This window comes from Coregonus clupeaformis, chromosome 7, assembly GCF_020615455.1.
Source record: "Coregonus clupeaformis isolate EN_2021a chromosome 7, ASM2061545v1, whole genome shotgun sequence".
Taxonomy (NCBI): domain Eukaryota; kingdom Metazoa; phylum Chordata; class Actinopteri; order Salmoniformes; family Salmonidae; genus Coregonus; species Coregonus clupeaformis.
Genome location: NC_059198.1, coordinates 72,661,272 through 72,676,334, shown reverse-complemented (window position 1 = coordinate 72,676,334; position 15,063 = coordinate 72,661,272). Strand labels below are relative to the sequence as shown.

The window sequence follows — 15,063 nt, the reverse complement described above, 5'->3', positions numbered from 1 at the left end:
TCTGTAGTAAGCATTTCTCTGTAAACCACCACCTGTAGGTCTACCATAACCCATTCACACCCTCTCTTACCGTCCCTGCAGTGTCCAGAATCTCCAGCATACACTGCTGCCCGTCCACCTCCACTTGCTGCAGAGAAAGAGAGAGACAGAGAGAGAGACAGAGAGAGAGAGACAGAGAGAGACAGAGACAGAGAGACAGAGAGAGAGACAGAGAGAGAGAGACAGAGAGAGAGAGAGAGACAGAGAGAGAGACAACAACAACACAATTAGACCCAACCAAATCATGAGAAAACAAAAAGAGAATTACTTGACACATTGGAAAGAATTAACAAAAAAACAGAGCAAACTAGAATTCTTTTTGGCTCTAAACAGAGAGTACACAGTGGCATAATACCTGACCACTGTGACTGACCCAAACTTAAGGAAAGCTTTGACTATGTACAGACTCAGTGAGCATAGCCTTGCTATTGAGAAAGGCCGCCGTAGGCAGACCTGGCTCTCAAGAGAAGACAGGCTATGTGCACACTGCCCACTAAATGAGGTGGAAACTGAGCTGCACTTCCTAACCTCCTGCCAAATGTATGACCATATTAGAAACACATATTTCCCTCAGATTACAGCGATCCACAAAGAATTTGAAAACAAACCCAATTTTGATAAACTCCCTTATCTACTGGGTGAAAAACCACAGTGTGCCATCACAGCAGCAAAATATGTGACCTGTTGCCACAAGAAAAGGGCAACCAGTGAAGAACAAACACCATTGTAAATACAACCCATATTTATGTTTATTTATTTTCCATTTTGTACTTTAACTATTTGTACATTGTTACAACACTGTATATATACATAATATGACATTTGAAATGTCTTTATTCTTTTGGAACTTCTGAATGTAATGTTTACTGTTAATATTTATTGTATATTTCACTTTTGTTTACTATCTACTTCACTTGCTTTGGCAATGTTAACACACGTTTCCCATGCCAGTAAAGCCCTTAAATTGAATTGAATTTAATTTAATTGAGAGACAAAAAGGCCTAATTAGAGTACATCAAATAATTACATTCACTTATCACCCCTCCCTCTTTCACCCTCCCTCCCTCCACCTTGACCCAGAACCTCTCTCAGTGGGTTCCAGGCCTGTGGTACCCTCCTCCACCCCCGCTGGGCCCACGCCTTGGTTCAGTCCACTACTTCCACCAGGTTCCTAATTGGGGAGGGGTGCGTTCCATTTTATGACCAGTGAGGGGAGAGCCTGCTGTGAGGCCGCTGGTTCAGCCACTGGACCGTGAGGACTCACTACAGATCTGACTGATGAGGCTCTGGACCGCCTTTAGCCTGGTCCCAGATCTGACTGATGAGGCTCTGGACCGCCTTTAGCCTGGTCCCAGATCTGACTGATGAGGCTCTGGACCGCCTTTAGCCTGGTCCCAGATCTGACTGATGAGGCTCTGGACCGCCTTTAGCCTGGTCCCAGATCTGTTTGTGCCGTCTTGCCAACTCTTATAGTCTCAATGAACACAGGGAGTTGGCTGAAACAGATCTGGGACCAGGCTAAGACCACCTTGACCTGTGTACTGACACGGGGGGGAATGACTTTACTACAGTACGTCACTCTGGGCTCCCGAGTGGAGCAGCGGTCTAAGGCACTGCATCTCAGCGGTCTAAGGCACTGCATCTCAGCGCTAGAGGCGTCACTACAGACCGAGTAGTGCAGCGGTCTAAGGCACTACATCTCAGTGCTAGAGGCGTCACTACAGACCGAGTGGAGCAGCAGTCTAAGGCACTACATCTCAGCGCTAGAGGCGTCACTACAGACCCGAGTGGGAGCAGCGGTCTAAGGCACTGCATCTCAGTGCTAGAGGCGTCACACAGACCGAGTGGCGCAGCGGTCTAAGGCACTACATCTCAGCGCTAGAGCGTCACTACAGACCGAGTGGAGCAGCGGTCTAAGGCACTACATCTCAGCGCTAGAGCGTCACTACAGACCGAGTGGAGCAGCGGTCTAAGGCACTGCATCTCAGTGCTAGGGCGTCACTACAGACCGAGTGGAGCAGCGGTCTAAGGCACTACATCTCAGCCTAGGGCGTCACTACAGACCCGAGTGCAGGGTCTAAGGCACTACATCTCAGCGCTAGAGGCGTCACTACAGACCGAAGAGTGGAGCAGCGGTCTAAGGCACTACATCTCACGCTAGAGGCGTCACTACAGACCGAGTGGAGCAGCGGTTTAACACTGCATCTCAGCGCTAGAGGCGTCACTACAGACCGAGTGGACAGCGGTCTAAGGCACTGCATCTCAGCGCTAGAGGCGTCACTACAGACCGAGTGGAGCAGCGGTCTAAGGCACTGCATCTCAGCGCTAGGGCGTCACTGACCCGAGTGGAGCGCGTCTGAGGCACTGCATCTCAGCGCTAGGCGTCACTACAGACCGAGTGGAGCGCGTCGGCCATCTCAGCGCTAGAGCGTCACTACGGGACCGAGTGGAGCAGACGGTCTAGGGCACTACATCTCAGCGCTAGGCGTCACTACAGACCCGAGTGGAGCAGCGGTTCAAGGCACTGCATCTCAGCGCGAGGCGTCCTACAGACCCGAGTGGCGCAGCGGTCTAAGGCACTACATCTCAGCGCTAGGCGTCACTACAGACCGAGTGGAGCAGCGGTCTAGGGCACTGCATCTCAGCGCTAGAGGCGTCACTACAGACCGAGTGGCGCAGCGGTCTAAGGCACTGCATCTCAGCGCTAGGCGTCACTACAGACCGAGTGGAGCAGCGGTCTAAGGCACTGCATCTCAGCGCTAGGCGTCACTACAGACCGAGTGGAGCAGCGGTCTAAGGCACTACATCTCAGCGCTAGAGGCGTCACTACAGACCGAGTGGAGCAGCGGTCTGAGGCACTGCATCTCAGTGCTAGAGGCGTCACTACAGACCGGGTGGCGCAGCGGTCTAAGGCACTGCATCTCAGCGAGAGGCGTCACTACAGACCGAGGTCACTACAAACTGAGTGGCGCAGCGGTCTGAGTCCTGCATCTCAGCGCTAGGCGTCACTACAGACCGAGTGGACAGCGGTCTAGGCACTGCATCTCAGCGCTAGGCGTCACTACAGACCCGAGTGGAGCAGCGGTCTGGGCACTGCAGTCTCAGCGCTAGGCGTCACTACAGACCGAGTGGAGCAGCGGTCTAAGGCACTGCATCTCAATGCTCGAGGCGTCACTACAGACCGAGTGGCGCAGCGGTCTAAGGCACTGCATCTCAGCGCTAGAGGCGTCACTACAGACCGAGTGGAGCAGCGGTCTAAGGCACTGCATCTCAATGCAGTGCCTTGAGTAACATTAACATGATGTCTTCTAATTGCAGTCGCTGTACTCATAATATACAGGAGAACGATCGCCTTACTGAGCGAGAATAGCTGTGCTACAGCCCAGCTTCAGACGCAATCGTTAGGCAAGGGTAATTTCAGTGTAGGAAAGGAAGAAACAGCGTCTGTGCCACCAGTAAGTACAGATAGTAACGTTAGTATAAATCCCCCGCCTGGTCCCGCAGCGGTGGACAACTTTCTCATGGCTTCTGGAGGGAAATACTGTTGGAATGCTCAACGGTGTCGCTCATTCAGCCGACAGAAACTTTCAACCGGTTTTCCCCCATTATGTGAGTCGAGTCTGAGTCTGAGTCTGAGTCTTCTCTTGTCTCTACTCCTCCCGTTACGGGGTCAGAGACACCAGAGGGCTCCCACCATTAGCTCTGACAAATTGAAAACCCTAGTCATTGTGACTCCATTACCCTGAGTATTAGACTTAAAACGAATCACCCAGCGATCATACACTGTTTACCAGGGGGCGCTACGGCGTTGGCTAATCTAAAGATAGTGCTGGCTAAAGCTAAAACTGGCGAGTGTAGAGAGTATGAGATATTGTTGTCACGAGTCGGCACCACGATTTAGATGAAACAGTCAGAGGTCACCAAGTGCAACATAGCTTCAGCGTGTAAATCAGCTAAGAAAGATGTGTCGGCACTCAGTAATTGTCTCTGGCCCCCTCCCAGTTAGGGGGTAGCAGAGCTCTACAGCAGAGTCTCAGCACTCAATCGCTGGTTGAAAACTGTTTTCTGCCCCTCCCAAAAAGATAGAATTTGTAGATAATTGGCCCTCTTTCTGGGACTCACCCACAAACAGGACCAAGCCTGACCTGCTGAGGAGTGAACGGACTCCATCCTAGCTGGAGGGGTGCTCTCATCTTATCTACCAACATAGATAGGGCTCTAACTCCTCTAGCCCCACAGTGAAATAGGGTGCAGGCCAGGCAGCAGGCTGTTAGCCAACCTGCCAGCTTATGGAGTCTGCCAATAGCACAGTCAGTGTAGTCAGCTCAGCCATACCACATTGAGACTGTGTCTGTGCCTCGACCTAGGTTGGGCAAAACTAAACATGGCGGTGTTCGCCTTAGCAATCTTATTAGGATAAAGACCTCCTCCATTCCTGCCATTATTGAAAGAGATCGTGATACCTCACATCTCAAAATAGGGTTACTTAATGTTAGATCCCTCACTTCAAAGGCAGTCATAGTCAATGAACTAATCACTGATCATAATCTTGATGTGATTGGCCTGACTGAAACATGGCTTAAGCCTGATGAATTTACTGTGTTAAATGAGGCCTCACCTCCTGGTTACACTAGTGACCATATTCCCCTGCATCCCCGCAGGGCGGAGGTGTTGCTAACATTTACGATAGCAAATTTCAATTTACAAAAAAAAAAATGGCGTTTTCGTCTTTTGAGCTTCTAGTCATGAAATCTATGCAGCCTACTCAATCACTTTTTATAGCTACTGTTTACAGGCCTCCTGGGCCATATACAGCGTTCCTCTCTGAGTTTCCTGAATTCCTATCAGACCTTGTAGTCATAGCAGATCATATTCTAATTTTTTGGTGATTTTAATATTCACATGGAGAAGTCCACAGACCCACTCCAAAAGTCTTCGGAGCCATCATCGACTCAGTGGGTTTTGTCCAACATGTCTCTGGACCTACTCACTGCCACAGTCATACTCTGGACCTAGTTTTGTCCCATGGAATAAATGTTGTAGATCTTAATGTTTTTCCACAAAATCCTGGACTATCGGACCACCATTTTATTACGTTTGCAATCTGCAACAAATAATCTGCTCAGACCCCAACCAAGGAGCATCAAAAGTCGTGCTATAAATTCTCAGACAACACAAAAATTCCTTGATGCCCTTCCAGACTCCTTCTGCCTACCCAAGGACGTCAGAGGACAAAAATCAGTTAACCACTTAACTGAGAACTCAATTTAACCTTGCGCAATACCCTAGATGCAGTTGCACCCTAAAAGCGAAAAACATTTGTCGTAAGAAACTAGCTCCCTGGTATACAGAAAATACCCGAGCTTTGAAGCAAGCTTCCAGGAAATTGGAACGGAAATGGCGCCACACCAAACTGGAAGTCTTCCGACTAGCTTGGAAAGACAGTACCGTGCAGTACCGAAGAGCCCCTCACTGCTGCTCGATCATCCTACTTTTCCAACTTAATCGAGGAAAATAAGAACAATCCAAAATTTCTTTTGATACTGTTGCAAAGCTAACTAAAAAGCACCATTCCCCAAGAGAGGATGGCTTTCGCTTCAGCAGTAATAAATTCATGAACTTCTTTGAGGAAAAGATCATGACCATTAGAAAGCAAATTACGGACTCCTCTTTGAATCTGCGTATTCCTCCAGGGCTTAGCTGTCCTGGATCTGCACACTCTGCGAGGGCCTGGGATCGGGAGAGACACTTAAGTGTTTTAGTACTATATCTCTTGACACAATGATGAAAATAATCATGGCCTCTAAACCTTCAAGCTGCATACTGGATCCTATTCCTACTAAACTGCTGAAGGAGCTGCTTCCTGTGCTTGGCCCTCCTATGTTGAACATAATAAACAGCTCTCTATCCACCGGATGTGTACCAAACTCACTAAAAGTGGCAGTGATAAAGCCTCTCTTGAAAAAGCCAAACCTTGACCCGGAAAATATAAAAAACTATCGGCCTATATCGAATCTTCCATTCCTCTCAAAAATTTTAGAAAAAGCTGTTGCGCAGCAACTCACTGCCTTTCTGAAGACAAACAATGTATACGAAATGCTTCAGTCTGGTTTTAGACCCCATCCTAGCACTGAGACTGCACTTGTGAAGGTGGTAAATGACCTTTTAATGGCGTCAGACCGAGGCTCTGCATCTGTCCTCGTGCTACTAGACCTTAGTGCTGCCTTTGACACCATCGATCACCACATTCTTTTGGAGAGACTGGAAACCCAAATTGGTCTACACGGACAAGTTCTGGCCTGGTTTAGATCTTACCTGTCGGAAAGATATCAGTTTGTCTCTGTGAATGGTCTGTCCTCCGACAAATCAACTGTACATTTCGGTGTTCCTCAAGGTTACGTTTTAGGACCACTATTGTTTTCACTATATATTTTACCTCTTGGGGATGTTATTCGAAAACATAATGTTAACTTTTCACTGCTATGCGGATGACACACAGCTGTACATTTCAATGAAACATGGTGAAGCCCCAAAATTGCCCTCGCTAGAAGCCTGTGTTTCAGACATAAGGAAGTGGATGGCTGAAAACTTTCTACTTTTAAACTCGGACAAAACAGAGATGCTTGTTCTAGGTCCCAAGAAACAAAGAGATCTTCTGTTAAATCTGACAATTCATCTTGATGGTTGTAAAGTCGTCTCAAATAAAACTGTGAAGGACCTCGGCGTTACTCTTGACCCTGATCTCTCTTTTGACGAACATATTAAGACTGTTTCAAGGACAGCTTTTTTTCCATCTACGTAACATTGCAAAAATCAGAAATTTTCTGTCCAAAAATGATGCAGAAAAATTAATCCATGCATTTGTTACTTCTAGGTTAGACTACTGCAATGCTCTACTTTCCGGCTACCGGATAAAGCACTAAATAAACTTCAGTTAGTGCTAAATACGGCTGCTAGAATCCTGACTAGAACCAAGAAATTTGATCATATTACTCCAGTGCTAGCTTCCCTACACTGGCTTCCTGTTAAGGCAAGGGCTGATTTCAAGGTTTTACTGTTAACCTATAAAGCGTTACATGGGCTTGCTCCTACCTATCTTTCCAAATTGGTCCTGCCGTACATACCAATCACATGCGCTACGGTCACAAGACGCAGCCTCCTAATTGTCCCTAGAATTTCTAAGCAAACAGCGGGAGGCAGGGCTTTCTCCTATAGATCTCCATTTTTATGGAACAGTCTGCCTACCCATGTGAGAGACGCAGACTCGGTCTCAACCTTTAAGTCTTTACTGAAGACTTATCTCTTCAGTAGGTCATATGATTGAGTGTAGTCTGGCCCAGGAGTGTGAAGGTGAACGGAAAGGCTCTGGAGCAACGAACAGCCCTTGCTGTCTCTGCCAGGCCGGTTCACCTCTCTCCACTGGGGTTCTCTGCCTCTAACCCTGTTACAGGGGCTGAGTCACTGGCTTGCTGGTGCTCTTTCATGCCGTCCCTAGGAGGGGTGCGTCACTTGAGTGGGTTGAGTTACTGACGTGATCTTCCTGTCTGGGTTGGCGCCCCCCTCTGGTTTGTGCTGTGGTGGAGACCTCTGTGGGCTATGCACTCGGCCTTGTCTCAGGATTGTAAGTTGGTGGTTGAGGATATCCCTCTAGTGGTGCGGGGCTGTGCTTTGGCAGAGTGGGTGGGGTTATATCCTTCCTGTTTGGCCCTGTCCGGGGTTTCTTCGGATGGGGCCACAGTGTCCCGGACCGCTCCTGTCTCAGCCTCCAGTATTTATGCTGCAGTAGTTTATGTGTCGGGGGGCTGGGGTTGGTTGGTTATACCTGGAGTACTTCTCCTGTCTTATCCAGTGTCCTGTGTGAATTTAAGTATGCTCTCTCTAATTCTCTCGTTCTCTCTTTCTCTCTGAGAACCTGAGCCCCTAGGACCATACGTCAGGACTACCGGGCATGCTGACACCTTGCTGTCCCCAGTCCGCCTGGCCTTGCTGCTATTCCAGTTTCAACTGTTCTGCCTGCGGTTACGAAACCCCTACCTGTCCCAGACCTGCTGTTTCAACTCTTAATGATCGGCTATGAAAAGCCAACTGAGAGACCTGAGCCCTAGGACCATCGTCGGGACTACCGGCCGTGGTGACTCCTTGCTGTCCCCAGTCCGCCTGGCCTTGCTGCTATTCCAGTTTCAACTGTTCTGCCTGCGGTTATGGAACCCCTACCTGTCCCAGACCTGCTGTTTTCAACTCTTAATGATCGGCTATGAAAAGCCAACTGAGATTTATTCCTGATTATTATTTGACCATGCTTGTCACTTATGAACATTTTTGAACATCTTGGCATGGTTCTGTTATAATCTCCACCCGGCACAGCCAGAAGAGGACTGGCCACCCCTCATAGCCTGGTTCCTCTCTAGGTTTCTTCCTAGGTTTTGGCCTTTCTAGGGAGTTTTTCCTAGCCACCGTGCTTCTACACCTGCATTACTAGCTGTTTGGGGTTTTAGGCTGGGTTTCTGTACAGCACTTCGAGATATTAGCTGATGTACGAAGGGCTATATAAAATAAAATTGATTGAATGCTCGAGGCGTCACTACAGACCGAGTGGCGCAGCGGTCTAAGGCACTGCATCTCAGTGCTCGAGGCGTCACTACAGACCGAGTGGAGCAGCGGTCTAAGGCACTGCATCTCAGTGCTAGAGGCGTCACTACAGACCGAGTGGAGCAGCGGTCTAAGGCGCTGCATCTCAGCGCTAGAGGCGTCACTACAGACCGAGTGGAGCAGCGGTCTAAGGCGCTGCATCTCAGTGCTAGAGGCGTCACTACAGACCGAGTGGCGCAGCGGTCTAAGGCACTGCATCTCAGTGCTAGAGGCGTCACTACAGACCGAGTGGAGCAGCGGTCTAAGGCACTGCATCTCAGTGCTAGAGGCGTCACTACAGACCGAGTGGAGCAGCGGTCTAAGGCACTGCATCTCAGTGCTTGAGGCGTCACTACAGACCCCCTGGTTCGATTCCAGGCTGTATCACAACCGGGACGTGATAGGGCGGCGCACAATTGGCCCAGCGTCGTTCGGGTTTGGACGGTGTAGGCCGTCATTGTAAATAAGAATTAGTTCTTAACTGACTTGCCTAGTTAAATAAAGGTTAAATAAAAAAATTAAATAATAATAAACTGCTGATATGTTGAAAACACTGATCCCAGGACAGTTTCCCATTACACAATATTAGCCCTAACCAAGCGGAGTGACAGCTATAAAACTGACCTTGGACCTTTACTTAAAGCCAGGGTCACTATCTGTCAACAGCATTAACCCCTAAAGGAAACAGATGCATTGTAGGTAATGATTAATGGTGATCCTGGTCAAACAGATGGGATTTCCACTTCCTGTCCATGTTTTAGCAGCTACCCTGTAGGAAGGATGTCTCTCCGCTATAACAGTCCTGTCTGTCTCAGTACCTCTATAACAGTCCTGTCTGTCTCAGTACCTCTATAACAGTCCTGTCTGTCTCAGTCCCTCTATAACAGTCATGTCTGTCTCAGTACCTCTATAACAGTCCTGTCTGTCCCAGTACCTCTATAACAGTCCTGTCTCAGTACCTCTATAACAGTCCTGTCTGTCTCAGTACCTCTATAACAGTCCTGTCTCAGTACCTCTATAACAGTCCTGTCTGTCTCAGTACCTCTATAACAGTCCTGTCTGTCTCAGTACCTCTATAACAGTCCTGTCTGTCTCAGTACCTCTATAACAGTCCTGTCTGTCTCAGTACCTCTATAACAGTCCTGTCTGTCTCAGTACCTCTATAACAGTCCTGTCTTTCTCAGTACCTCTATAACAGTCCTGTCCCTCTATACCAGTCCTGTCTCAGTACCTCTATAACAGTCCTGTCTGTCTCAGTACCTCTATAACAGTCCTGTCTGTCTCAGTACCTCTATAACAGTCCTGTCTGTCTCAGTACCTCTATAACAGTCACTCTGACTGGACCACACCAGGGGCCGCTGTGTTACAGAACTTTGTTAGCTCCATTACTGTAAAACTTAATTTAATAGCCCAGGCGTTTATTTGCTTAAATCACTGAACACAACAGGCGCTTATTAGAGCCAGGCTTCTATCTGAGCCAGGCTTCTATTTCCTTAACGCATAGTTATTTGTTTAATTCCGGCATTCACTTCCAGCATTTTAATCAATGTCTTCATTTCCTGCACTAATAAATATATGTTATCATTTACACACTCTGTCATGTTTCTATTGTCTTAGCATGCCTCTATAAAAAAAAACTATATATATATACAGTGGGGAGAACAAGTATTTGATACACTGCCGATTTTGCAGGTTTTCCTACTTACAAAGCATGTAGAGGTCTGTAATTTTGATCATAGGTACACTTCAACTGTGAGAGACAGAATCTAAAACAAAAATCCAGAAAATCACATTGTATGATTTTTAAGTAATTAATTTTCATTTTATTGCATGACATAAGTATTTGATACATCAGAAAAGCAGAACTTAATATTTGGTACAGAAACCTTTGTTTGCAATTACAGAGATCATACATTTCCTGTAGGTCTTGACCAGGTTTGCACACACTGCAGCAGGGATTTTGGCCCACTCCTCCATACAGACCTTCTCCAGATCCTTCAGGTTTCGGGGCTGTCGCTGGGCAATACGGACTTTCAGCTCCTTCCAAAGATGTACTATTGGGTTCAGGTCTGGAGAATGGCTAGGCCACTCCAGGACCTTGAGATGCTTCTTACGGAGCCACTCCTTTGTTGCCCTGGCTGTGTGTTCCGGGTCGTTGTCATGCTGGAAGACCCAGCCACGACCCATCTTCAATGCTCTTACTGAGGGAAGGAGGTTGTTGGCCAAGATCTCGCGATACATGGCCCCATCCATCCTCCCCTCAATATGGTGCAGTCGTCCTGTCCCCTTTGCAGAAAAAGCATCCCCAAAGAATGATGTTTCCCACCTCCATGCTTCACGGTTGGGATGGTGTTCTTGGGGTTGTACTCATCCTTCTTCTTCCTCCAAACACGGCGAGTGGAGTTTAGACCAAAAAGCTCTATTTTTGTCTCATCAGACCACATGACCTTCTCCCATTCCTCCTCTGGATCATCCAGATGGTCATTGGCAAACTTCAGACGGGACTGGACATGCGCTGGCTTGAGCAGGGGGACCTTGCGTGCACTGCAGGATTTTAATCCATGACGGCATAGTGTGTTACCAATGGTTTTCTTTGAGACTGTGGTCCCAGCTCTCTTCAGGTCATTGACCAGGTCCTGCCGTGTAGTTCTGGGCTGATCCCTCACCTTCCTCATGATCATTGATGCCCCACGAGGTGAGATCTTGCATGGAGCCCCAGACCGAGGATGATTGACCGTCATCTTGAACTTCTTCAATTTTCTAATAATTGCGCCAACAGTTGTTGCCTTCTCACCAAGCTGCTTGCCTATTGTCCTGTAGCCCATCCCAGCCTTGTGCAGGTCTACAATTTTATCCCTGATGTCCTTACACAGCTCTCTGGTCTTGGCCATTGTGGAGAGGTTGGAATCTGTTTGATTGAGTGTGTGGACAGGTGTCTTTTATACAGGTAACGAGTTCAAACAGGTGCAGTTAATACAGGTAATGAGTGGAGAACAGGAGGGCTTCTTAAGAGAAAAACTAACAGGTCTGTGAGAGCCGAATTCTTACTGGTTGGTAGGTGATCAAATACTTATGTCATGCAATAAATTGCAAATTAATTACTTAAAAAATCATACAATGTGATTTTCTGGATTTTTGTTTTAGATTCCGTCTCTCACAGTTGAAGTGTACCGATGATAAAATTACGACCTCTACATGCTTTGTAAGTAGGAAAACCTGCAAAATCGGCAGTGTATCAAATACTTGTTCTCCCCACTGTATGTATATATATATATATATATATATATATATATATATATATATATATATATATATATATATATATATATAGTTGAGTTGTGAAGTTTTACATACACCTTAGCCAAATACATTTAAACTCAGTTTTTCACAATTCCTGACATTTAATCCTAGTAAAAATTCCCTGTCTTAGGTCAGTTAGGATCACCACTTTATTTTAAGAATGTGAAATGTCAGAATAATAGTAGAGAGAATTATTTATTTCAGCTTTTTATTTATTTCATCACATTCCCAGGTGGGTCAGAAGTTTACATACACTCAATTAGTATTTGGTAACATTGCCTTTAAATTGTTTAACTTGGGTCAAGCGTTTGGGTAGCCTTCCACAGAGCTTCCCACAATAAGTTGGGTGAATTTGGCCCATTCCTCCTGACAGAGCTGGTGTAACTGAGAGAGGTTTGTAGGCCTCCTTGCTCGCTGCACTTTTTCAGTTCTGCCCACAAATGTTCTATAGGATTGAGGTCAGGGCTTTGTGATGGCCACTCCAATACCTTGACTTTGTTGTCCTTAAGCTATTTTGCCACAACTTTGGAAGTATGCTTGGGGTCATTGGAAGACCCATTTGGAAGACCCATTGGGGACCAAGCTTTAACTTCCTGACTGATGTCTTGAGATGTTGCTTCAATAGATCCACATAATTTTCCTTCCTCATGATGCCATCTTATTTGTGAAGTGCACCAGTCCCTCCTGCAGCAAAGCACCCCCACAGCATGATGCTGCCACCCCCCGTGCTTCACGGTTGGGGTGGTGCTCTTCGGCTTGCAAGGTACCACCTTTTTCCTCCAAACATAACGATGGTCATTATGGCCAAACAGTTCTATTTTTGTTTCATCAGACCAGAGGACATTTGTCAAAAAAGTACGATCTTTGTCCCCATGTGCAGTTGCAAACCGTAGTCTGGCTTTTTATGGCGGTTTTGGAGCAGTGGCTTCTTCCTTGCTGAGCGGCCTTTCAGGTTATGTCAATATAGGACTCATTTTACTGTGGATATAGATACTTTTGTACCTGTTTCCTCCAGCATCTTCACAAGGTCCTTTGCTGTTGTTCTAGGATTGATGTGCACTTTTCACACCAAAGTACGTTCATCTCTAGGAGACAGAACGCGTCTCCTTCCTGAGCGGTATGATGGCTGCGTGGTCCCATGGTGTTTATACTTGCGTACTATTGTTTGTATAGATGAATGTGGTACCTTCAGGCGTTTGGAAATTGCTCCCAAGGATGAACCAGACTTGTGGAGGTCTACCATTTTTTTTCTGAGGTCTTGGCTGATTTCTTTTGATTTTCCCATGATGTCAAGCAAAGAGGCACTGAGTTTGAAGGTAAGCCTTGAAATACATCCACAGGTACACCTCCAATTGACTCAAATTATGTCAATTAGCCTATCAGAAGCTTCTTAAGCCATGACATCATTTTCTGGAATTTTCCAAGCAGTTTAAAGGCACAGTCAACTTAGTGTATGTAAACTTCTGACCCACTGGAATTGTGATACAGTGAATTATAAGTGAAATAATGTAAACAATTGTTGGAAAAATGACTTGTGTCATGCACAAAGTAGATGTCCTAACCGACTTGCCAAAACTATAGTTTGTTAACAAGAAATGTGTGGAGTGGTTGAAAAACGAGTTTTAATGACTCCAACCTAAGTGTATGTAAACTTCCGACTTCAACTGTATATTTACACACTACTGTGTATATAAGTTTTAGAACACCTAAACACCTACTCAATGCCTCAGAGACAGGATGAAAGGAGAAGGTTGTTCTTTACTGAGAAGCTACTAAACACAGGGTCAGGGCCACTAATGATGATGTCACAGGGCCAGGTCCACTAATGATGATGTCACAGGGCCAGGGGGCCACTAATGATGACGTCACAGGGCCAGGGGGCCACTAATGATGACGTCACAGGGCCAGGGGGCCACTAATGATGATGTCAAGGGAAGATAACAATACTTGACTTACCTTTCTGTACGAGTCTTCTATTGTCGGGTCATATTTCTCCACGAAAATCCCCTGAACAAACTGTACGGTCTGTAGAGACAAAGAGAGAGGAGAGAGAGGGGGAGGGGAGGAGGGGGAGGCGAGAGAGAGAGGGGAGAAGGGCGGAGAGAGAGAGAGGAGCGAGAAGAGAGGGAGAAGAGAGGTGAGTTAATAAATGAGATTGTAGGGTTGCAGGCTTTGAGGCAGATTGCCATTCTAGACGCCCACACAGCCTTAGTCAATTAATCTCAACAGGTGGCTCATGCTTGTCTTTTTAACATACTAAAGACGCACTGAGTACGTCCCAAATAACACACTATTACCTATAGTGAACTACTTTCGACCAGAGCCAAGAGGGCCAAGAGGTCTCTGGTCTAAAGTAGTTCACTACACAGAAATAGGGTGTTATTTTGGGACCTGCGTCATACAGAAGACCTGTTATCCTCAGACTAGGACAAGAAGAAAGCATGTAAAACAGATGAAGCCGTTTTAAGAACAGAACACCTCCTCAATGTGACATCTGTAAAGTAAACGGTCTGACAGTGACACACTGAGCTAACTTGTGATGAATGCTCAGGAGACTGAAGATCACAGGCAGACAGGGAGAGTGATGACGTCACAAGATGAGAGGACATGGGTTGAGGCAGTGATGACAGGTGAACAGGTAGAGATGAGAGGACATGGGTTAGGGCAGTGATGACAGGTGAACAGGTAGAGATTAGAGCACATGGGTTAGGGCAGTGATGACAGGTGAACAGGTAGAGATGAGAGGACATGGGTTAGGGGCAGTGATGACAGGTGAACAGGTAGAGATGAGAGGACATGGGTTAGGGCAGTGATGACAGGTGAACAGGTAGAGATGAGAGGACATGGGTTAGGGCAGTGATGACAGGTGAACAGGTAGAGATGAGAGGACATGGGTTAGGGCAGTGATGACAGGTGAACAGGTAGAGATGAGAGGACATGGGTTAGGGCAGTGATGACAGGTGAACAGGTAGAGATGAGAGGACATGGGTTAGGGCAGTGATGACAGGTGAACAGGTAGAGATGAGAGACATGGGTTAGGGCAGTGATGACAGGTGAACAGGTAGAGATGAGAGGACATGGGTTAGGGCAGTGATG

The 15,063-nt window shown here is 46.8% G+C and overlaps 1 protein-coding gene across 1 annotated transcript in view; it reads right to left on the bottom strand.

The window, feature by feature from the left end:
• Nucleotides 1-14,004, bottom strand: part of LOC121553840 (ras-related protein Rap-1b) — a gene marked incomplete at its 5' end in the record, with an annotated part of 32,591 nt that extends 18,587 nt beyond the window's left edge. Inside the window, 2 exons of the mRNA XM_045221530.1 lie at nucleotides 71-127; nucleotides 13,924-14,004. Of these exons, the coding sequence (XP_045077465.1) occupies nucleotides 71-127; nucleotides 13,924-14,004 (138 nt within the window). The remainder of the gene's footprint in view (nucleotides 1-70; nucleotides 128-13,923) is intronic.
• Nucleotides 14,005-15,063: the final 1,059 nt, after the last annotated feature.